Source organism: Suricata suricatta, chromosome 6 (assembly GCF_006229205.1).
Source record: "Suricata suricatta isolate VVHF042 chromosome 6, meerkat_22Aug2017_6uvM2_HiC, whole genome shotgun sequence".
In the NCBI taxonomy this organism is placed as follows: domain Eukaryota; kingdom Metazoa; phylum Chordata; class Mammalia; order Carnivora; family Herpestidae; genus Suricata; species Suricata suricatta.
In genome coordinates this window covers 147698765-147723156 of record NC_043705.1, presented here as the reverse complement: position 1 = coordinate 147723156, position 24392 = coordinate 147698765, and the positions used below count along the sequence as shown (strand labels likewise).

General features: G+C 44.5%; 1 protein-coding gene across 2 annotated transcripts in view; it reads left to right on the top strand.

Annotated features, from left to right (window-relative positions):
• The window catches only part of SDHA (succinate dehydrogenase complex flavoprotein subunit A), a 31165-nt gene extending 9768 nt beyond the window's left edge, over positions 1-21397 (top strand). For both annotated transcript variants that reach the window (XM_029941132.1, XM_029941133.1), the window contains exons 4-15: positions 1423-1566; positions 1855-2019; positions 2894-3042; positions 3702-3826; positions 5459-5627; positions 6443-6638; positions 7469-7640; positions 10445-10563; positions 16476-16587; positions 16790-16920; positions 19068-19181; positions 20953-21397. In XM_029941132.1, coding sequence (XP_029796992.1) covers positions 1423-1566; positions 1855-2019; positions 2894-3042; positions 3702-3826; positions 5459-5627; positions 6443-6638; positions 7469-7640; positions 10445-10563; positions 16476-16587; positions 16790-16920; positions 19068-19181; positions 20953-21039 — 1683 coding nt within the window. In that variant the 3' untranslated portion in view covers positions 21040-21397. The remainder of the gene's footprint in view (positions 1-1422; positions 1567-1854; positions 2020-2893; positions 3043-3701; positions 3827-5458; positions 5628-6442; positions 6639-7468; positions 7641-10444; positions 10564-16475; positions 16588-16789; positions 16921-19067; positions 19182-20952) is intronic.
• The last annotated feature ends 2995 nt before the right edge of the window (positions 21398-24392 follow it).

Below are 24392 nucleotides of genomic sequence, written 5' to 3'. Positions count from 1 at the left end.
AAAAATAAATAATACCTTTGAAGATTGCCTTGTGTCTAAAAGGAAAAATGGATGTAGACATAATTATAATAAATAATAAGAAATAATAGGATATTCATATAGTACAATTTTAATAAAAAGTAAGAAATGGGTAGCTTAACTTGAATGCTGGTTCTGGAGAAAATCAGGTTTAATTAGGGGAAGGATAAGACAGGTGGGGCCTGGTAGAGTCTAAAGTGTACTTTTAGAGGGGTGCGTGCCTGGCTCAGTTGGTAGACTGCAACTCTTGATCTCAGAGTCATGAATTAGAGCCCTGGGTTGGCACTGAGATTACTTTTTATTTTTCTTTAAGTAGGCTCAGTGTCCAGTATGAAGCCCAGCATAGGGCTTGAACTCTCAACCCTGAGATCAGGATCTGAGCTGAGATCAAGTCTGACACTCAACCGGCTGGGCTACCCGGGCGTCCCAAGATTACTTTAAAAAAAACCGAATTTTACTTCTTGGTACTCCTGGAAGACTAGCTGTCTGTGGCCCTGATTCTTACTAATGGTAGCAATAAAATAATAGCATGTACACATGCACTGGGCCAAGTATTTTGTGTTATTTTAAACTAGGTTTCTCTCTTCTGCTACTACTCTGGTACTTAACGGTTTTTATTAGGATTATGTTTGGCTTTAGAAGCGTAGGGGTTGGAGAAGGAGGAGGAAATAACTTGGTACCTTTTGCTGCATGTCTTGTTACAGGGTTCCTGGCTTTGTGCCAGTGACTCTTTCCCTGGTAACTAAAACATAATAGGAAATTAAGGCACAGCAGCACCAAGTGGGAAAAGAATTCCTGCATGGATCTGAGTGACTCAAAAGCTGTGATTGAAGAACATTTGCAAAAAAGAGGGAAGTTAGAAAATGTGCCTTTTCTTGTCAAAAAGAGATGAGTAATCAGTTTTAAGTTGGGGAGGAAACGTGTAAGTGTTATTGGTCCCTGTGACTCTAAGAGACAGACACAGTGAGGAATGTGACTCTGAGTTTAGAGTGTATTCCTTGATAGTCGTCCTTGTCTTTGACGCATGTCCGTAATGCCGGTGGGAACATGTTGTCATAAAGTCATCCCAGATAGGGTTGTTTAGCATGTTTTATGTGCCGGGTTTGGAGGGGTGAGCACTGCATGTATAACTTCACTCACCCCTCCAGGCAGCTCTCGAGTTTAGCTTCATGTCCCTTCATGGGTGAGGGCACTGAGGCTGAGAGAGGTGAGGGGTGGCATCTGTCATGACTCCCTGCTGAGGACGGTCCTGTAACTGGACTGTGGTCAGGTCCCTTACAGGCCATTTTGTCGAAATTAGTTGGCTTTCTCTGAACCCAGTTTTGGGCAGGGGGTGAAGGGGGTTTGGGCCTGGAAGGTGCAGGGCTCCCCTGTGTACCTTGTGAGTCTGCTCTGTGTTTACAGGGAGGGATCAATGCTGCTCTGGGGAACATGGAGGAGGACAACTGGAGGTGGCACTTCTACGACACTGTGAAGGGCTCCGACTGGCTGGGGGACCAGGATGCCATCCACTACATGACCGAGCAGGCCCCTGCTTCTGTGGTAGAGGTAGTGTCTTCACATGGTCCATTTCTGGTTGAAAAGACAGGTCGAGGCAGATGTGTCGGCCCAGGCCCAGGAATGGCAACAAGTTGACGGCAACCAGGGAAATCTTTCCTGTCATTAACCATTCAGTTCATTTAGTAACAAAGTTTTTCTCATTCTCTGAAGTGTTGATATTTTATAGAACATACTGGTTTGGGGTTTACAGGGTTATGTTGAAATTGTTTAGTGTAAATTAGCGATGAATATCCTGATTCCTTCAAGGCACTAGGTGTTTGTTTTTATATTTCACAGCTAGAGAATTATGGCATGCCATTTAGCAGAACTGAAGATGGGAGGATCTACCAGCGTGCTTTTGGTGGACAGAGCCTCAAGTTTGGGAAGGGCGGACAGGCGCATCGGTGTTGCTGTGTGGCCGACCGCACTGGCCACTCGCTGCTGCACACGTTGTATGGAAGGGTGAGGCCACCCTGGGTGCACGGGGTGACAGGACATGGTCTGGTTAGGCCGGGCATATGGTGAGGAGCTAGAGACAGGACAGCCTGGGGATGGGTCAGAAGGTCAGCATGTCAGCCCCGGGGGTTGCTTAGTAAACAGCAGACTAACTTGGCATGATGTATATAGTGATTGTTAATCTGAAAAGTGTCTATTTTAAAAAATTAAGTTGATCTGCCTCACTGAAAATATAAGAAGAGAACAAGCATTTTATCACTCAGCACCTCTCAGTTCTTGAACTGATTGATTTAATACTTAAGTGTCCAAACTGGACGAAGGTTTGGGAGACAGTAGTTACTGGACGATTGGGGCCTACTCTGGCATAGCCAGATAATCAGCATTCTAAATAACTGACTCATAATAATCAGTATTCTGAATTCTTGCTCTCATGGGGACAGATTATTGATTTGCAAATTTTAGAACACTGGTGGCAGCTTTGGCTGAGTGCATTGACATATGTGTGACAGGGTTTGCCCACCCAGCAGTACCGTGTGTCGTGTTGGGGAGCTGGCAGTTTTGTGAGAGCCCTCCACGTTCACTGAGCAGCCGCAGCATCTTCTCTGGCAGGCAGGACGTGTGTGTGTCCTTACGGTCCGATCAGACAGCCCAGAGCAGGGTACCTTCCATGCTGCTCTACAACAGTCTGTATCGCACTAGGGCTGATGCGAGTTAAAGTCTGTGGCTTCTTTTGCAACCCAGGGTTTGCTCTGTCTATTTGTTACACGTCACATCAGGGCCTTTAACTTGTTTGTATGAGCAGTATTGCTGAAATGTTACTTTAACACCCTAAATGCATTGAAACTATGGGATCCTTTATTTTTTCTTTCGTGTTTTTTAGTCTCTGCGATATGATACCAGCTATTTTGTAGAGTATTTTGCCTTGGATCTCCTGATGGAAAATGGGGAATGCCGTGGTGTCATTGCACTATGCATAGAAGACGGGTCCATCCATCGCATAAGAGCAAAGAACACTGTTGTAGCTACTGGGTAGGAGTATAACTTGTATTTAGTTTCTCTGTAGGAAAGTTGGGTCTTGGGGTTTCTTTAAAAAAGAAAAATGGAGGCACTAGGGAAATTCATAGTCATGGGCAGTGACCTGACTCAGGGGCGTTATAAGCTTTGCCAGTCTCAGTTTCATGTTTCTAACGGGGATGATCACAGCACCTGCCTCAGGTAGGTGAGGGAGTATCTGTCTTCAGCTTGTACCTGCGAGGACCCTTGAGGAAACAGGTCTGGAGAGTCACGTGACATGTCCTGGCCTAACCTGTCTTTTGCTTTACTGGATACTGTGTTTATATTGATTTCTGGGGTAGATAAGTGCTGTTTCTTCAGGTGACGAAAATAACTAAGTTACATTTCTTGCATTGTCCGTCTGTTATTTTAACCCTTTACAAGAGTGAGTCCACAAATGGTAAAAATTTCAGCATCTAAGTAGCATATGCTTCTCAGGGAAGTCACACAGGCAGCAGGAAGCGCTCGGCCGCTGCCGCTCAGGCTCCTGCCCCAGTTGCCCAGGTGGCGTGTCCAGACGGGGCCTGTCACGGTGCTGCTGGACTGCTCTGTCCACTCTGGTGCCATTAGAAAGGCAGTCCTGATGGGACACTGTGTGTCACTGCTTTCTCTGTACTGGCCTGTCTGTTTTCCAGAGGCTACGGACGCACCTACTTCAGCTGCACATCTGCCCACACCAGCACTGGTGATGGCACTGCCATGGTCACCAGGGCCGGCCTTCCCTGCCAGGACTTGGAGTTCGTTCAGTTTCACCCCACAGGTAGGATGGGACCACTTTCATGGGGTCGGGGCTCATGCCTTTCATGCCCCCCCATAGTTCCACACACACAGACGTTTTCAGAACCCAGCTTGTCATTTGCTCAAGGAAGTTTTTTCCGTTTCTCCCAGGGCGGTTTAGGCCACCACCTAGCCTTGACGACACCTGCTCCAGGAGCTTTATGGAAAGACTGGTCAGTGTCCCTCTCCCCAATTCAGTTGTCAGCTCCTGGAGGCGGGGACAAGTGCCGCTGTTCACAGTGCCCAGCACATAGTAGGTGCTCATCAGTGTCTCCTGAGCACTGTTGACCAGAGCTGTGGCTTGGGCACATTCCAGTGTTGGAGGGAGACATCAGGCTGTCCAGTAGAGTATAGAGTCGGACGAGCTATGGCAGACACAGCCCTCCGAGATGTTGATGACTTTGGTGCTAGTCATGGGCACAGTGAGCTCGTCTTGGGTCCTTAGTTACGTGTGCAGTGTGGGGCTTAGAAGGAAGGACTAGGCTGCAGGTGCAGGTGTAAGAGAGTTCGTTATTCAGAAATGAATTGGAGAGACAGAATTGCCTCTTGGGAAAGGTGAGTCTCATTCTGGACTTCTTTTTGGTTGCATTTCTGACCTGTCAACTGAGGGGACACTCTACTTCGTGGTAGTAGCATCCCACCATGCTAAAGAACCAGACCTGCCTTTTCTCTTTGCTCTGGCAGGGACAAAAATAAAAAATGATTTAGGTAATTTTTAAATTACTGGTTTTGGGGGGTTTAGTTTGTTTTAAAGTTTATTTATTTTGAGAGAGAACATGTGAGAGGAGGAGGGAGAGAAAGACAAGGAGAGAGCAAATCCCAAGCAGGCTCTATGCTGTCAGCTCGGGGCATGGCTCGGGGCTCCATCTCCCAGACTATGAGATCAGGACCTGAGCCAAAATCAGGAGTTAGACACCCTGGTGCCCCAGGAGGGGCAGAGAGAGAGTGAAACACAGAATCTGAAGCTGGCTCCAGGTTCCAAGCTGTCAGCACAGAGCCTGACATGGGACTCAAACTCACCAACTCTGAGATCATGACCTGAGCCGAAGTGGGACACTTAACTGACAGTGAGCCACCCAGGCGCCCCTGCATTCTTGTTCTTAAAGCAAGATAATTCTTCTGTTGTGGTAATGACAGTGTTAGCCTTCAGATCACATTGACAGAGGTGTTCGTCTCCCTCTTCAAGTTCAAGTGCTTGGCATTCCTTGTTGAAGGGACAGTGAGATACGAATTTCCCAAGCTGGTTTTTCTTACCTAGTCACAGTTTCATGCTACAAAAGGACCTTCTCCAATTAAAACAAAACCAGAGATATTTAATGTATGCTTGGTTGTGCAGAAAGCTGAAAAGCTGTTGAAGTCGGAATATTCAGCCAAGCTGCATTGTCACCACAGCAGCTGACCTTTCTCCTCACTGCTGCTTTGTGGGTGTTTTTTTGTTGTTAAAACTTCCTACTATTCCTTAACCTTTCCTTTGTCTTACTCTGTTGTGAGCATGCCCCTTGCATACCCTTTTCCTTTCTATCCCCAAAACTGTATTGGAACAAAAGTTTGCCTGTGAAATATTGACCTAGCAATTGTTAGGTTATAATCACCTAATTAATCTGGTTCTTTGCAGGTATATATGGTGCTGGCTGTCTCATTACAGAAGGGTGCCGTGGAGAGGGAGGCATTCTCATTAACAGTCAAGGCGAAAGGTTCATGGAACGATACGCCCCAGTCGCAAAGGATCTGGCGTCCAGAGATGTCGTGTCTCGGTCCATGACTCTGGAGATCCGTGAAGGAAGGTCTGTGTCGTTCTCCCCAAAAGTGTCTGAGCGCACGCGCACACATGCACACCCTCCTCTCTCTTTGGTGGCTGCTATCCTCGTGTCTACATATGCACATAGGCTGGTGTGGCTTCTGTGAGTTTCAGCACCCCACCTACCCCACCCGACTCTGCGTAGGTCACCTCTCCTCCCCTCTGACGGTTGTTTGTCGATTTATGATATCCTTCTAAAGACCTGCATTTTGGGAAGTTCAGCTGGTTTGACGTCAGTCTCTCTCAAATCTGTGAAACGTCGATTGTGTGTGTGAGAGTTGTGATAGAGACAGACATTTCTATGTGAGGGAGCAAGACACACATGCCCACAACCTAACGTTAGCATATGGGCCTTTGATGCTGTTTGGAGACCCACACGTTTCGGGACCTTCAGTGTGTGAGCTCCTGTTCACTGAAGCAGTGTTAGGCTCTTCATTGTCAGTGCTGCCTTACTGTAGTGAACCTTCTCAAATCTTTGATGTTATAGGCTCTAGAGATTTTATATTTGGAGTATTTGCATTAAAAGGACTTCCTAATGCATTTACCAAGGAAAACAGCAAATTGTGACTTCCCAGGACTGGAGTGTGAGCTCAGTGAGGGCTGGAGGTCTGTCCAGGTTCTGGCTGTGTCCTTGCACCTGCAGTCTGCCCTGGCAGAGTAGGCGCTCACAGAAGATGTGAAAATGGGTGACCGCAGGTGACGGGAAACTTTGTACAGCATAAAAAAAATGTGAAACTTGTAGTCTCACATTTCCTATACTTACCATTCTTTGCCTCACACCATGATGTCCTTTTCCACCAGAGGCTGCGGGCCTGAAAAAGATCACGTCTACCTGCAATTGCACCACCTACCCCCGGAGCAGCTGGCCATACGGCTGCCTGGCATTTCAGAGACGGCCATGATCTTCGCAGGCGTGGACGTCACCAAAGAGCCCATCCCTGTCCTTCCCACCGTGCATTATAACATGGGCGGCATTCCCACCAACTACAAGGGGCAGGTGACCCAACCAAGACCCTTCCACCATGGGAAAGAGGGCAGGAATGATACGGTTGTCCCTTGTGAGCTTGGTTAGCGAAGACCGGTGTTGTCCTCAGAAAGCACTGTGCTGTACAGGCTGCACTTGCCTTGAGTAGCTGCTGCCAGAGGGCGGGGGGCGAGGCCACCTTGCAGTTGTCACGTTCACTCCATTGGTGACGAGTAGTTGCTGATAACTTATTGATCCCTCCATAGTAGACAGTCATAGATGCAAATCACTGCTTTTCTAGTTTACATATTATATCATATGTTATATCCTACTATACGATCTCTTGTTACCTTTACTGTGACCTTGTAGATTGTATTCTCTTTACAAAAAGTACCTTTGAGGTGTTTGCAGTTCATCCAGAGCTTTTTGGTTCTTAACTTGTTTGGCCTGCCCCTTGGCAAGGTGACTGGGGGTTATGTTCATAGAGGGGTAATGGGCTGGAAGGGTTTGAGTCACAACTCAAGTCTGCCGTACTCCCTTCCCTTCCTCCGAACCCAGAGTCAGTGAGGGAGTAGGAGGTCGGTTCGAGGTGGAGAGTGAGGTTTCTCATGAGCAGTAGGTGTGGGGTTGAAATCACGGGTGCTGCCACGTGGGATCCTTTGACCTCTCTTGGCCTGGGGTGGCTGCATGTCTGCGAACAGAGGGCGGAGCCTGGGCTGACTCAGTCAGAGGGTTCCGTGTAGGTGAGAGTGTATCCGGTCTTCACTGGCGCTCCTTCCTCTGCCGCTGCATGCAGATGCCCTGCTGCCGGGAAGCAGGCTTGTGCAGACCATGCTCCTAAGTGTTCAGTCTTCCTTCCACAGGTTCTGAGGCATGTGAACGGCCAGGATCAGATCGTGCCTGGCCTGTATGCCTGTGGGGAGGCTGCCTGTGCCTCCGTGCATGGTGCCAACCGTCTTGGGGCGAACTCCCTCTTGGATCTGGTTGTCTTTGGCCGGGCGTGTGCACTGAGTATCGCAGAGTCCTGCAGACCTGGTATGTGTGTTCTCCAAGCAGCCAGGCTGCTTCAGAGTGCGAGAGGTTCCCATGTCGTGATTCATATTTGGAAATTTGCTTAGTGATCATGGAGGGGTAGTATGTTTTCACCCTCTATACACGAGGAAATAGAGCAATTCAGAGATTTATATGGTAATAGGCTTGAGGCTGGACACAGGGTGGGTGAGGTCTTAGCAATTAAGAAGGTAAACTGGTTTGGGTCAGATTCTGTTCTATAGTCCTTATGTCCTGCTTAGAAAAGTCATTGTTAGGGAGTTGTTTTAAGGGGAGGGTTATCACATAGTTGCCTGCTCAATACAAATGACTTTCTTGCGGTGAAATATTTTAAACAGTAGGAATGACGATAGAGAAGTTTTCAGTACTTATGGAAAAGTAATTTAGGTTCTTCTAAACAAAATATAAATAACCTATTAAAGTGAAAAGGGCAGATATAATGCACACAGAACCAAAGATTGGGTCACATCTCTCCCTGTATTGGTACAGTGGATTCAAGTCAGTGATTGTGTTCTTTTAAATTGGTTCTCTGAGGGAAAAAATGCCACATGCTCGAAGGGTGAGCCCCACTGTGAACAGGCACGTACTGTCGCGTGGACCTTCAAGGGTCTAGGGGATTACATTGGCCCGTTTGCTCAGAACAACATCTGAGGGGAAAACACAGTTCCCAAGGGAAGGGTGTTGGGCCCTCAGGTCCCCGCTCTTCCCGTTATGTTTCATTGGCGGTAACTGTTTAGTATTCTGCTATTTCTACTGCACAGAAGCTTTCCGTGTGGATTTTAATTTGGTGAAAGTCCTACTATCCCACTACTTACACACGGCTCTTAGTCTGCCACGCCGCGCTCCCCTTTACACCTGCGGTTAGCGAATACGTGTAAGGAGAAGGCAGTGACCTTTTCAGACACCCTCTCCCTTGCTGTGGCTACACGTCCAGGCTGAGGACAGAGGTGGGGCCTGTCCCAGTGTTTGCTGCAGAGGCAGGAGTCAAACCTGCCTCATCCGGCACCAAATCTAATGCTTATTTCACTGTAGCAGTGAAGCCTGAAATCAGATCTTAGAACAAAGCAGAAAATTCAAGGTTCCCTTTGAGAAAGAGAAAAAGGAAGTTTTATAAGAATATCTTTACTTTTGGGGCACCTGGGTAGCTCAGTTGGTTGAGCATCTGACTCTTACTTTCGGCTCAGTTAATGATCCCAGGGTTGTGGGATTGAGCCCACGTCAGGCTCCAAGTCAGCAGGAAGCTGCTCAGGATTCTCTCCCTCTGCTCCTTTCCTTTGCTCATGCACGCACTCATTTTCTCTGTCTCTCTTTCTAAAATAAAAACAAATTTAATATTTTTAAATATCAATTTAATATTCTAATTAATCTAATTTAATAATATTGTTAGAAAAAACAAGTATCTTGTACTTTTATATCTGAAGGATCAGTGTACTTTTTTAAGAAAGCTTTTTTTTTTTAACTTAGCCATGGAAAGAAATAAATTATTCCTACATGCAACAACACAGTGCATCTCAAAACATACCGTGTTGTATGATCTAAGCTTGGAAGGGTATGTCCATCTGATTATATTTATATAACATCATGGAAGAGACAACTAGGGAATGGCACAGCTTGGTGGTTGCCATTCTGCTCCTGGTGGAGCTTGTGCAACTCTGAGGCAAAATGTGCAAAACTCTATACCAAAATTGGTAATTATACTTCAAATTAAAAAAAAAAAAAGGAAAGGAAAAGCATCGCTACATCCTCCCAATTACAAATATTTTAAACATTAAAATGTTTAAACCTTAATTCTGGATCCTAATTTTGATAGTTACAGGAATCCATACATTTGTCAAAATTTGTAGAACTCTGCACCTAAAGAAAAATAATTCTGGTAAATGATCAGTTTTTTTAAATGTTAAAAACAAAAGCAGAAGAAACTGCAACCACGGGCACCTAGGTGGCTCAGTCAGTGGTGTCTGACTTTGGCTCAGGTCGTCATCTCATGGTTCATGGGTTCAAGCCCCATTTCAGGCTCTCTGCTGTCAGCTCAGAGCCTGGGGCCTGCTTCAGATTCTGTCTCCCTCTCTCTCCCACTCTCCCTGCTTGCACTGTCTCTCTGTCTCTCAAAAATGAATAAATCTTTAAGAAGAAGAAGAAGAAGAAGAAGAAACTACCCAGCCTAAAAGAGCTGGGGCAGGTTGCACGGGAGACCAGTGCCCTGGCCCCTTGCAGAGGGCAGCTGTGAGCACTTATTGCAAACCTTTGTTTCCTGTGTTTCATGCCTTCTGCCCCTATTACCCATTATTAAAGAAAATACATTTCAAGACATACACCCCCCCAAAAGGGAACCTTTAAAAAGCTTCAAAGCATTTATCATTTTAGAAAAGCAAGAACAGCAAATCTTGAGGTTCAGGCAAACAGATATAAGGGTCTGAATCAGCAAGGGAGTTTTAAACGTGCCTGGCCAGGCCCTCCCTCATCTCTGAATGAGGTGGGGGTGGGGGTGGGCGATGTTGGCAGAATTGTTGGAAATGCTCACTGTGTGAAGGTGCCAGTTTCCCCTTCTATGGAGTAACACTGCAAGGCCTCTTTGCATAAACCTAATGTTTAAGCTGAAGAGTAGTTTCCGTTTTGTTCAGAGATTTCTTATTGGATACCTCCTCCTTGCCAGAAATGTTGTCTTTATGTTTACAGCCTGAAGTCAATATGTTCTTCGGTTAAAGGGTGGCTTGGGTCGAATGTTAGCTTAGGTTATGGGTACATTTTCTAAAAGCCATTAAATTCTAGCTTTTTGTATGTTTTTTAAGGAGATAAAGTTCCCCCAATTAAACCAAATGCTGGAGAAGAGTCTGTCATGAATCTTGACAAATTGAGGTTTGCTGATGGAAGCATAAGAACATCAGAGCTACGACTCAGCATGCAGAAGGTAAGCACGTGCACGCATTCTGGTGTGTCCACAGCCCTGCGCCAGGCTTGGGCTGAACAGCAAAAGGACACGTTGCACACAGAAGCCTGGAGGTAGGGCCCAGGGCAGAAACTACAGCTTCTGTGTCCCAGCGTGCTTTCGTGTGGCTTCCCTCAGACCCTAACTTCTGTCATGCATATGTCACAGCCTGAGGGGGAGGGACGGTGGACAGTCCAAGAAGGTCCCGGCTGGGAGCTTCCTTATACCAGGCTTCCTGAAAGCCCAGCACATCTCATTACCAAGAAATTAATCCCACTAATCACACCCAGCTTCTAGCAACTCTGGGAAATGTCTTTAAACTGGGACCATTGAATCCGCTAAATAAAATCAGGGAGAGGAGTCTGGGTGTTGGCAGGAAATGGCAATCTGTACACTAGTTGTTGTCAGAATATCTACCTTCTAGATCAGCAGATCTGATGGCATATTCTCTGAGGATGAGAACTTGTGTCTTTGACCACATGTAGATGCAGCATGTGAAATGTGGCTAATGTGACTGAAGAACTGAATTTTATTCAGTTTCAATTTAATATAAATCACTACCTGTAGCTACTGCATTGGATAACACAGAGTTAGATCAATAAAAGGAGTGTAAAGCAGCTAGGGATCCATCAGATTCTTCGACTTGAAATGTGTAACAATTTGTGGAGGCATTTTCCAAAAAGAAGCCACCCTTTGCTTTAGTCACATTCTGATAAGGAGTCCAGTAGCACAAATGCTCACTTTTCTAGGACTGTGTGGTTCTGTGTTAGTGAGACTGGGGTTCAGGGAGGCTGTTGGAAAGGTAAGGCAGATAGCATGGGGGAAGGGCAGAGGTGTGTTTAAGGAAACCAGTCAGGTGATGTTTGCAGGACTTTTGTGGAGTATTGATATCAGGAACTGGAGGCCAACTAGGACAGATGTAACCATTGCACGGGATAGTAGGAACTTCTGTTTGGGCATGGGAATGGTGAGTCCATGAGATTTTGAAATAGGAAGCCTTAGATGCATTCCCATCAAATACGGCATGTACAGATCTTTGACTTACAATGGGGCTGTGTCCCCCAAAATGCACTTAACTAACTAACCGAACACTCGCCCAGCTGTCTTTACTTAAACATGCTCAGAGCACTTCTGCTAGCTTGCAGCAGGGAAAGTCCATCTGACACGAGGTCTGTTTTATAACGAAGTGTTGTCTGTCTCAGGCAATTTACTGAGTACTGTACTGAAGGTGAAAACAGTGGTTGTGTAAAAGTGCAGATGGTTGTGGAGCCTCAGTGGGAGCTGCAGCTGCCAGCACTGCCCAGAGTCGTGAGAGTGTGCCCTGTTGCACGCTGCGAACTAGGAGAAGGTGACAATTCCCAGTACAGTTTTTCTGAATGCAGATCACGTTTGTTCCATTGTAAAGTAGAAAAATCATTGCTCAAACCTGTGTAGGTTAGGGAGCGTCTGAATTCATATCTGCTGTATGCCAGGCAGTATTCTAGATGCCCAAGTCATCTGCCCAAAACAAAAAATCCTGCCCTCATGGCATGCACAGTTGAATTGGGGGACGGAGTAATTATTTTGCTGATTCCAGTAAATACAGTAAGAGGTAGAAAAGAAATGAGAAATATACTGAAAAGGAGTAGGCAGAATTATTGCTTACTGATACAATTAAAAACTCGAAGCTGTTAAGTGGAAAACTAATAAAAACAAGAATGAAGTAAAGCATCTGGATAAAAGATTCATATACCAAAATGAGTAGCTCTGCAGTATTCCTGCAGTAATCCATTTGAAAGCGATCCTCACAACACAGCCAAAAAGTTTAAAATACCTTGAATAAACCTAACCCTAAAGAGTATAACAACATGAGCCCTGAGGAACATAAAAGAATGTTTTAATTGATATTTACTAGATTCTAAGATAGTTTTTTCCATTTGCTTTTGCTGAAAAGCCAAGACATTTGATGGTGTGCTTTTAATTTTTAAATTATGTATCATTTAAGAGAAATAGATGAGATGTCTGTTAAATAGAACTAAACCAACAAGCTGTGTTAGTCCTTGGAAGAGAAGGAGACATCTGGATCGGTGGCGTAGACCCAGAAGCAGGCCCAGGCCCACGCTGTGATTTAGCATGGGATAAAGGGGCTTTTCAAGAGTGATGAAAAGGTCCTTCAGTGAGTGATAGGAAACAAAGGTAGATCCCAAAATAAATTTCAGTTTTATTTCTTGTCACATTTCTTAAATAAGAAAAGTGTACAGGGATTTGACACACGAGGAGATTTTGCAGTATTTAACCAGGAGCTCACCAGGGAGGGCTCCCAGGCTTCTCACTTCTCCCTCTACTTCATGACCGTCCACCCCACCTTACTTCAGATCACCTCATCATCTTAGCATGTCTTAGTTTGTGTCAGCAAGGGGCCAGCTGCTGCTCCCAGGACATTTATACCAGATCTCAAGGGTGGGGCAAGACTGTAGGAGCTGCTGTCTCCTTGGGAATTCGAAGGTGGAACCCTTATACCTTTCTGCCACCATTCAGTGACATCATGCCCCAGAAGTAAGTCTGCTTGGAATCACAGATTATAGCCAAGTTCCACAAACTGCCTTCCCTAAGTGCAGTGTTCCACTTTAAAGAACATATGTGGATTTAAGACATGTACTTAATGGGAACATAGAAGCATGTTTTAAAAGCATTAATCAGGGCTCAGTTGGTTGAGTGACCAACTTTGGTTCAGGTCATGATCTCACTGCTCATGGGTTCAAGCCCCACGTTGGGCTCTGTGCTCACAGCTCAAGCCTGGAGCCTGCTTCGGATTCTGTGTCTCCCTCTTTTTCTGCCTCTCTCTCTCACTTGCACTCTGTCTCTCACAGATAAATAAATATTAAAAAAAAAAAAAAAAAAGCATTGGGCGCCTAGGTGGCTCAGTTGATTGAGCATCTGACTTTGGCTCAGGTCATGGTGTCGCGTTTTGTGGTTTCAAGCCCCACTTTGGGCTCTGTGCTGACAACTCAGAGCCTAGAGCCTGCTTCAGATCCTGTGTCTTCCTCTCTCTCTGCCCCTCCCCTGCTCAGTCTCTCAGAAATGAATAAACTTTTTTTTTTAAATTAAAAAATAAAATAAATTAATAAAAAGAATCAAAAATTCGTTTCACATCTGCATGTATTTATGCTAAAACTTTCAACAAGGCAGGTGTAGAGGGAATGTATCTCAATGTAATCAAGGCCACACACAGACAGGCCCATGGCTGATGTCACATTCCCTGGTGAAAAGCTAAAAGAGCTTTTCATCTTATCATAGGAGCAAGATAGGAATGTTCACCCTTACCACTTCATTCAACAGAGTGCTGGAAGTCCTAGCTAGAGCAGGTAGGCAGGAAAGAGAAATAAGCATACAAATTGGAAAGAAAGAAGTAAAAGTCACTATTTACAGATATATCAGATTAGATCTGACACAGACACCACCAAAAAACTTAGAACTAGTAAGTGAATTCAGTAAAGTTGAAATACACAAAATAAATACATAAAAATCTGTTGTTTCTGTATACAAAAAATAAATCCTCTGAAAAGGAAATTAAGAAAATAATCCCATTTACAATTGTATCAAAAAATAAAATACCTAGGAATAAATTTAATCAATGTGGAGAAAAATCAATACACTGAAAACTATAAAACATTAATGAGTAACGTTGAAGACGCAAATAAGTGGAAAGATACTTTGTGCTCATGGAAGAATGAATATTGTTAAGATTTCTGTATTGCCCAAAGCAGTCTTGAATATAAGACCTGAAACCATAAAACTCCTAGAAGAAAACACAGGTAGTAAGCTCCTTAATACAGACTCGATGCAATCTTTGTTAAAGTTCCATTGGCATTTTTCATAGAAATAGAAAAACAATTCTAAAGTTTGTGTGGAACCACAAAAGATCCTGAACGACTGAAGCAATCCTGGAAGAAGAACAAAGCTGGAGGCATCTCTCTCCGTGATTTCAAACTGTATCACAAAGATGTGGCAATCTAAACACTGAAATAGCCACATAACAGCAGATCAGTGGAATACAATCAAGCCCATAAATATACCCGCATAAATATGGCTAATTACAACAAAAGAGCCAAGAACATGCAGGGGAATAGAATAGTCTCCTTCATGGTGCTGGGAAGGCTGCAGAGTAGTGAATCCAGGTCACGGTCTTCCACCATACACAAAAATAACTCAAAAGTGTATTCAAGACTTGAATATAAGACCTGAAACCATAAAACTCCTAGAAGAAAACACAGGCAGTAAGCTCCTTAATAACAGTCTTGGCAGTGAGTTTTTGGATTTGATACCAAGAACAAAGGCAACAAAAGTAAAAAACTGTTGGGGCTACATCAAACTAAAAAGCTTCTGCACAAAGGAAACCAACAAAAAAGGCAACCTATAGAATGGGAGAAAATATTTGCAAATTATATATCTGATAGGGGCTATTATCCCCAAATATATAAAGAACTCCTACAATTCAATAGTGTAAAAACAGCCTAAGAAATGGCTGACATTTCCCCAAATGAATGGACATTTCCCCAAATAAGACATACAGAAGACCAACAGATAATGAAAAGAAGCTCAACATCATCATCAGGGCAATGCAGCTCAGAACCACAATGAGGTACTACCTCACGCCTGTCGGAAATGTTTAGTATTTGGCACCTGGGTGGCCCAGTTGGTTAAGCATCTGATTTTGGGTCAGGTCATGATCTTGCAGTTTGTGAGTTCAAGCCTTGCATCGGGCTCTGTTCTGACAGTGTAAAACCTGCTTGGGATGGGATTCGCTCGTGCTCGCTCGCTCTCTCTCTCTCTCTCTCTCTCTGTTCATTTCAGTATAATTTATAGTAGCTAAGATATGAAAGTAATCTACATGTCTATCACTGGGTGAGTGGAGAAGGAAGATGTAGGTATATGTTATAATATGTATATAACATTGGGGGATTAAAAATGATATCTTGCCATTTGTGCCAACATGGGCGGGCCCTGAGGGCGTTATGCTCAGTGAAATATGTCAGAGACAAATATGTGATCCCATTTACATGTGGAATCTGGCAAAACAAAAAACAACAAGAAACTGAGCTAGTAAGTACAGAGAACAGATTGGTGGTGGCCAGAGACAGGGAGTAGGTGAAATGGATGAAAAGAAACAAAAGGCACAAACCTCCAGTTAAAAATAAGAAAGTCCTGGGGCACCTGGGTGGCTCAGTCGGTTAAGCGGCCGGCTTCGGCTCAGGTCAGATCTCATAGTTCGTGGGTTTGAGCCCCACGTCAGGCTCTGTGCTGACTGCTAGCTCAGAGCCTGGAGCCTGTTTCAGATTCTGTGTCTCCCTCTCTTTCTGACCCTCCCCTGCTCGCACTCTCTCTCTCTGTCTCTCAAAAATAAATAAAAAGCATTAAAATTAAAAAAAAAATAAGAAAGTCCTGCAGCTTATACAGCATGGCAGTTATAGTTAGTAACACTTCGTTGCAGATTTGAAATGCTGAGAAAATAGATCTTAAAGGTTCTCACAAACTTCATAACAGGGGCATCTGGCTGGCTCAGTCAATAGAGCGTGTGACTCTTCTCTTAGGATTGTGAGTTCAAACCCCATGTTGGACATAGAGCTTACTTAAAGAAGTAAAAATAACTAAATTCAATAATAAGGAAGTCTGAATTCCTAGGTTTTCAATTTAATTTATATAAATACTTTCTAAAAAGTGAAATGCAGGTTTGCCTGGCTGGCTTAGTGGAGTGTGCAACTCCTGATCTTCGGCTTGTGAATTGGAGCCCTATGTTGGGTGTATAGATTTCTTAAAATCTTTTTTAAAAAAGCAAAATTCTAAAGGGTGTAATGGTTCTTGGCATGGCTTTTTCATATGAACTGAAGATTTACAAATGATACTTTTGTTAACAGTCCATGCAAAATCATGCTGCAGTGTTCCGTGTGGGAAGTGTGTTACAGGAAGGTTGTGAGAAAATCAGCCAGCTCTACGGAGACCTAAAGCACCTGAAGACATTTGACCGAGGTGAGCATTTCCGTGGGCCCCTGCACACAGTTGGGGTGCTAGGCATAAGCGAGGGAGGCTACCTCAGGGTCTTGTCCATCCCACTTGGTGCTGACTTACCCCACCTTTGCTGTTTGTGTGGACGCTGGCACGCCCACAGCTACAGCCTGGGGTCCCCATCTCCCTGGATCCTGTCTCTCATGGGTGCCTGGTGTGTCCCCAGGAATGGTCTGGAACACCGACCTGGTGGAGACCTTAGAGCTGCAGAACCTGATGCTCTGTGCGCTTCAGACCATTTATGGAGCGGAGGCTCGGCAGGAGTCGCGTGGTGCTCACGCCAGGGAAGATTACAAGGTGTGCCTTCACAATACACCCATGTGCACGCCGTGCCTTCTCTCCCCTGGCATGGCTCAGTCCTTACCCCTGCGCTTTCTCTGCATGCATTTCACTCAGTTTGCCCGAAAGTAAATTGAAAAGGGTGTTTTTTTCCTCCCTGATAACTTTTCTGCTTTAGTATCACTGTGTTTAGTACCAGTGTGACCTTTTTCTCTGGAACTGTATCTGTGCTGCCAATAGCAGCCTCTCTGAGCAAAACACACCTGAAGTTTACTTGGTCAAAGGTTACTCTGCAGTCTGAGTATTTTTGCCAGAAAATGCTAACTTACTGACTTAAAATGATGTGTAAATCATTTGAGACTTGATCTCATCTTGGGTCACTTTAAAAAATATTTTTAATGTGTTTTTTTTAATGTTTATTTTTGAGAGAGAGAGTGTGAGTGGGGAGGGACAGTGAGAGGGAGACACAGAATCTGTAGCAGTCTCTAGGCTCCAAGCTGTCAGCATAGAGCCTGACTTGGGGCTCAGACTCTTGAACTGAGACAGAGACATCGAGACATCTTACCTGAGCTGACATCAAATGCTCAACTGACTGAGTCACTCAAGTACCCCATTGGGTCCCTATTTTTTTTTAAATGACCTGATTTTTATGCAGATTCTTTCAGAACTGAGCACTCAGCATGTGACAGCAAAACATCAAGGAAATGGGTACTCGGGAACAAACATGAGTTCAGGATGGAATGTTGGCAGGACCTGAGCCACTTTTCAGACAGACAGACTTTGATCCAGGACAGTATTTAGTATTGCTAGTAACAGGCTCACCAGTCAACTGTGAAATTTTGTCAATTTACCTTCCACTGACTGGAGCTGGATTAGATTGGATTCGTATTAATTAAGCACGTTTGTCACATTTGCTGAGGACTAGAAGCTTCTCCAGGCTGTTGGTTGGCAGTTTGTGTGGCTGAGATGAATGTTTTCATTCTGTCTTAGCAGAGAAGCAGGTGGCAGCTGCTCCCCCTAGGAGAGCTCACCTGGAGGTGTGTGCTCAGAAATGGGGAAGGCGGGGTGTCTGGGGGCTCAGTCAGTTAAGTGTCCCAACTCCTGATTTCGTCTCAGGTCATGATGTCACCATTTGCGAGGTCAAGCGTTGTGTCAGGATTCTCTCCCCCTCTCTCTCTGTTCCTCTCCCCCACTCGTGCTCCTCTTTCTCTTTCAAAACAAATAAACAAAAAAGAGAGAAGATGCTAGCCCCACTTGCTTGCCTTTCCCCACCACCACACTCACCTCACTCAGCAGAAACAGAAGCAAGTGTTTTTATTTTATTTAGCTAATTATTTTTATTTTTAAGTAATCTCTACACCCAATGTGGGACTCAGACTCACAACCCTGAGATTAAAAGTTGCATGCTCCACCGAATGAGCCCCTGGTTTTATTTTAAGAGGCTCTTGTAGGTCTTATCCATTACCATGTGCAGGATATTCCTTAATAGTATTCAGCTTCTCTTTGAGAGTTTTTGAACAAAATTTTAATATAATTGCTAAAACTGAAGCATTTAAATAAAAGTTGAAAGAAGATGAAATTTACCAGAGTACAGAACAGAAAGACAAAGTATTTGATCAACTTTTAAGTGCACGAAAGATAAGTCTAATTTCCGCACCCCACCACCCTCTGGTGGTAGAAATGGAGCTCTGGACTCAAGGTGCCACTGCAGACCCACTGCTGGCTCTGTGGGTTCTGCCCTTGTTGGGCCCCGTGCTGTGGAGGCCCTGGAATAGGGAATGGCCTGTCCGGGAGCCCCAGGGTGGACAGGCCCTCTGGAGGACTGACCACATGTCTCATCTCTCCATCCCACCTGCATTTGGACTCAGTTGCACTGCATTTTATATATTGTGTGTTGTTTTAGGTCAGATCTACACAAAATGGTTTTTTTCATTAGGAATTGTAGAGGTGAAGGGACATGGGTAGAAAAACGGATTAGGAATGTCCCAGCTCCGAACAAGGTCTGCTTCGGTCAGTGACGGACACCTCCTTGTTGGGTGGGGTCTAGGAGGGTTCATATGAGTTTGCCATATTTTCCGGTTATATCACTGTTACAGTGATAAGAAACTTGAAATGTGATTGTTAATGGTATTTTCTGAAATAAACTTAACTTTCTCCGGCCTCAGGAGCGGATTGACGAGTATGATTACTCTAAGCCCATCCAAGGGCAGCAGAAGAAGCCGTTTGAGGAGCACTGGAGGAAGCACACCCTTTCCTATGTCGATGTCAAGACTGGGGAGGTATGTGGGGAACATGCTGCACTCACATGTGCGCTGACAGATAGGCTGTTCCACATGTTTAGAGTTCAGCATATGCTGGACTGGGAGAAGCAGCATGGATTTAAGTCGACCACTGACAGATTGGAGACACCGCTGAAAAAGACATGGTCAGTCCGCTTCCGTGTGGGAGCAGAATGCAGCGTGGGCAATGGTTCAGAAGGGCTGGTCTTCTGCAGCTTTGGCGTTGGGCAGGGAGTGAGCACCCAAGCCTGGGTAGCAGGGGATGAGGATTCTGGAGCCCGCTGAGAGCAAGATCAGGGGTTGGAGGTGGGACGGGAAGACACCCCTTTCTTCCCATTGGCTGGACCGCCTCCACACAGCCTCAGGGAACCCAGGGTATGCTGTGCAGCCCTTAGCATCGGCCTGGGCACAGCAAGGAGAGGAGAGGGCGAGGTGGGCAGGGTCCTAGGAACAGCCAGCTGAGAGTACAATAAAGGCTCATAGTCTGACTTCACCAAAGCATAATTCACCCATTTGGCATTTCTCCTGGGCATTAAGAATCCTAAATAAGCTACAATGTGTTTATCCTTAAGCTTTTCAGACTTGGAAGGGATAGTCTTAATCATTTGTCTCCGGCTAGAGATTCCGTCGTGCTTCGTTGTCATCACTTTATTCAGAGTGTGCCTAGTGTGTCTGACATTTCAGGCAGGCAGTGATTCTCATAATTTTGCATGAAGCCTGTCTTCTGACAGTGTATAGAAAGATATCAGACTGGGGCCACCTTTGTGGCTCAGTCAGTTAAGTCCTCTTGGTCTCACAGTTCGGGGGGTCAAGCCCTGTACTGGGTTCTTTGCTGACAGCACGGAGCCTGCTTGGGATTCTGTCTGCCTTTCTCTCTCTCTCCCCCTCTCCACTTTCTCGCAATTGTGCGTGCGTGCTCTCTCACTCAAAAATAAACAAACATTAAAAACATTATTTAGAAAGATATCAGACCTCTCTCAATACAGTCCTGTTTTTAGTAATGTTCAAGACTTTTTACAATTACATAAGAAATAAGTGCTCATTTTAGAAAATATACGAAGTACAAAAATAAAGAAAATTAACATTTGTAAGTTCACCAAACACAGATACCCTTTATTATTATCATTCTGAAATATTTCCTTCAGGTTTTGCATGTATGTTTATACACTTTTGTCTGTGAGTGTGTGTATAAACATATGAGTAGAAGAAACGTAGATCTATAGTTTGAACATAAATAAAGGACGACAGTGTGCAGGGTTTCACCTACTTCTTGAGTGTTTGTGTAAAGCATCAAGAATTTTGTACACTGTTATTTTAATTGCTGTACTTTACTACATGGATTTACCATAATTTACATGGCCAGTCCCCTCTTGTACTTTTAGATCCTTTTTGAGTTTGTTAGTGAAAAATACTCTAATACATATTTGTGTTTTTAAGCTTGTGAAATTTGTCTGCCAATGTTTTAGGGGTTTTTTTTGTTTGTTTGTCTGTCTGTTTTACTTTGAGAGAGAACAGAGGAGGGGCAGAGAGAGAGACTCCCAAGCAGGCTCTGTGCACTGTCAGGGCAGAGCCCCATTCAGGGCTTGAATTCAACAAACTGAACCGTGAGATCACGACCTGAGCCGGAATCCAGAGTCGCATGCTTAACCAACTGAGCCACCAGGCGCCCCTGCAAATCAGTTTTATCATTAATTGTTCAAAAGAGCATAAGAGACTGCTGTTTCTGTGTTTTTCTACAAATGTTGTCTCACTATCAATTTTTCTTTCTAAGGTCTCCTTGGAGTACAGACCCGTCATTGACAGAACCTTGAATGAGGCAGACTGTGCCACGGTCCCTCCAGCCATTCGCTCCTACTGATGGGACCGGCGGTGACTGGCTTTGTACCCGTGTATAATAGCTCACGCGCGCTTTTATATCGTAACTGTCCTATTGGCACCCTGCACACAAGGGAACAAGGGTCCCCTTTTGAATAGGGACCATCTACCTGGTGGCCAGAGCTTGCCAGTAATCAACAGCCAGGAGAGTGAAGCTTCATTCTTGTGAACTAATAAAACTGGGCATGATTCTTAAATAAACATAAATTACAAACTTATTTCTATTCCAAGCACATTTATGAGCTTATACTGTTTGACTTGAGGCCTGTTCATTGACCTGAAATATCAAAACCCAGAAAATTTGTTGTATATAATTAAGTAAAAATGAATTTGGATGCTGACATATTCTCCTTGTTCTTAGTAACCAAATGGTTTAATATGTGAACATGTGTCCTAAAGTATTTAAATAACCGGGTACTAAAGGAAACAGCTTGATTTCTTCCTTCCCCACCTGCTTTCAAGTGTCTCTTGGGGTCCTCTTCCTAGTGATTGTCTCAGGGCTGGCTTCTGTAGAATCCAGGCCACAGCAGGGAGGATCACTGATGTTAGTCTGGTTTTCAGTTTTAGGGATGGTCTTTAAAAACTTGCAGTTTGTAAATATGTAGAACATTAATGTCCCTTCAGAGCCCCTCATGCTCAGAGCTGACTTCCTTAATTGTCCTGTGTCCTCTCCCTTCTCTCCCTCGTGGCAGCCGCTTTGGTTACCTTCCTAGCGAGTGTTTAAAGAGATGAAAGCAAATCTGTATTTGCATTACGATACGGAGACTTGTGCATGCCTTGTCTGCACAAATGGAGAGCCTTCCTTGTCATCAGTGAGTCCTCGTCCTTCCTTCTTTCGGTGGCATGAATGTACCTTACCCTCCAGTGATAGACATTTGTGTTATTTCCAGTATTACAGATGCCACAATGCATAACTGTGTGTGTGAGAAGCCATTTTCTTTGCCAGTTTCTCCGAGGTGAGTCCTAGAAGTAGAACTGCTGGGTGCAGGGGTGAAGGCACATGTTGTTTTGTTAGACGTTCCCAAACTCTCTTCCATGGGGGCTGTGATGGAGGAGGAGAGGTCCTGTTTCCCACATCTTTGCTAAAAAAGTATGATGGCAAGTAAGAACTATGGATTCCTGGGCTGGGGGAGGAAGTGTTCAAGATGAGCCTGAAAAGGTCTCTGAGCTGGAAACCTTCAGGGGGCATTAGAGCCAGCAAACACTGATTGAGACTGATTGACTATATTAAAAAACAGTTTGTTAATTTATAATGATAGTTTAAAAAGTCAGCCAAAACTGAACAAACAGAACCATAAAATTAATCACTCTTGAAGCAAGTAGAGCACTAACTACTAACACTGAAAATGGGCAATTAAAGGAAAATAATGATTATCCTGCCTTTTATCCACACATTGCCATTCAGAGTAACCTAGTTAATTAGAAGTTGTATTTTACAGAGGAATTCCTTCAGATAAATGAGTAAGGAATGATAGAATTTAAAGACCCTCTTTGCAATTCCTAATGAAGTTCTGGAATTTGCATGTGAATCAGAGTTACCTGGAGGGATCATGGAATAATTCCTGACCGATCCCAGGACTTCTGGTTCAGTGGGTCCTGGAGTTGGGCCTGAGAATTTGCATTTTTCATATGTCCAGGGACCACACTTTGAAAACCACCTGCATGGGATCATGTGGTTCAACAAACATGAAGGAGGGGATTTTGAGGAGAAAACAGGTGGAAAGGCTACTGACAGCTTCAGACCTCCATCCCAAGCGGCAGATGGAGCAAGGTGAAGCCAACGCACTTTGCAGAAGTGGGGGTATACATAGAGGCATGCGGGCATCACTCAGGTGTTAAGACAGTGAAGGAAAAGCTGGGAGAGGCATGCGCGTGGGGTGTGGTGCGATGCCAGAGGGCAGCAGGCTAGTCTGTCTAACTTCTCAACGCAGAATCAACCTGCAGATGGTCAGGAACATTCTGAGACCACCGGGGAGCGGCTGGTCTGGCAATGTAAGTTTCTGTGGAACAGAGTATTTCATGCTGGAAATGTTTTATACATTTTGCATTCAGCGTTTCTAGGAGAACCCACATGTTGAAGGAGTTGACAGACCAGAGATATTAAAAAAAAAAGTGTGCATGAAGGTGAAAACCTAGAGTACTGCCCAGAGAGATACGGACATTTCTAATCTGGATCAAAAGAAGCAAAAAAGTTAAGATCCCACACAATACTCAGATGTAAACACTGTCGATAGCATTAGCCATAGCCACATTACTATTAAGTCCACTAAAATGATGCAAAATTTAAAATTCCATTCCCCAGTCACCTTAATCCATTTCAACTAGTGGCTACATATGACAAGTGGCTCCCACAGTGGACAACAGAACAATCCCGTCACTGCCGAAAGGTCTGTGGGCCAACACCAATATAGACATTTACTAGTATTTTACATTAAATAGCATATATTTGATAAATTGATGACTACTCAGAAACCTGAGTTCAATAAAAAGTGGTAGGTCATTATCAATACTGAATTCTGTAAAGAATACTGATTGGAAAGGATGTGGAGGGCTGGGAACAGTCAGCTCTGTCCCCTAGAGTTCTGCACCAGAGTCTACAAAAGAGAAAGTGACACAGGTCTCTAGCATGTAAATGTCACACTGTAAGCCGTCAATGATCCTGATGTGAAAATAAGGCATAAATAATCAGAGTGGCTTCAGAGGGAAAGCTCTAAGGGCGCACACACAAAAACAAATGGGCACACAACTTTTTTGATCATTTGTTTAATATCTTTTGAGGGCTTACTATATGCCACAGACATAAGATGAGAGGGTAGACTGTGAAGTGCTACGAATCCTAGCTCTCAGAAAGAGACAGTGTTTAGAAAAAGTCTCAGGATAATAAAAGGCATTTTTCAATTAGCTCAGATACTACACCAAAGGAAAGACTGGCCCAACACTGGATACATGATGTGTTAACGTTAATTAATGGGAGGAAGAGAGCAGTGTTGTCTTTCAGTTTATGTATCTACTCTCCCATCCAGGAGCACCACCTACATGGAAAGCTTAGAACAGACCTGGTTAGGAGGGAATTGAATCCCAAGATAGGCAAGGGGATAGTGCCAAGCACATCAATACTTTTAAGTGACTGAGTCAGCAGAACTAGGCAGGGGATGGTCTGACTCTGCTGGCAGACCGTCTCCCCTATACTGTGCATCTTCCTAAGGAGGTGCAACACCCCCGCATCAAAGGCAGTGGGAGGCTTGGTCCTGCCCTACCGGTACAGCACAGGGGCTGTGAGCCACATGCCATGCTCTATCCAGCCTCTCAGAGCAAGGGGTTCATTAGAAATGAGGG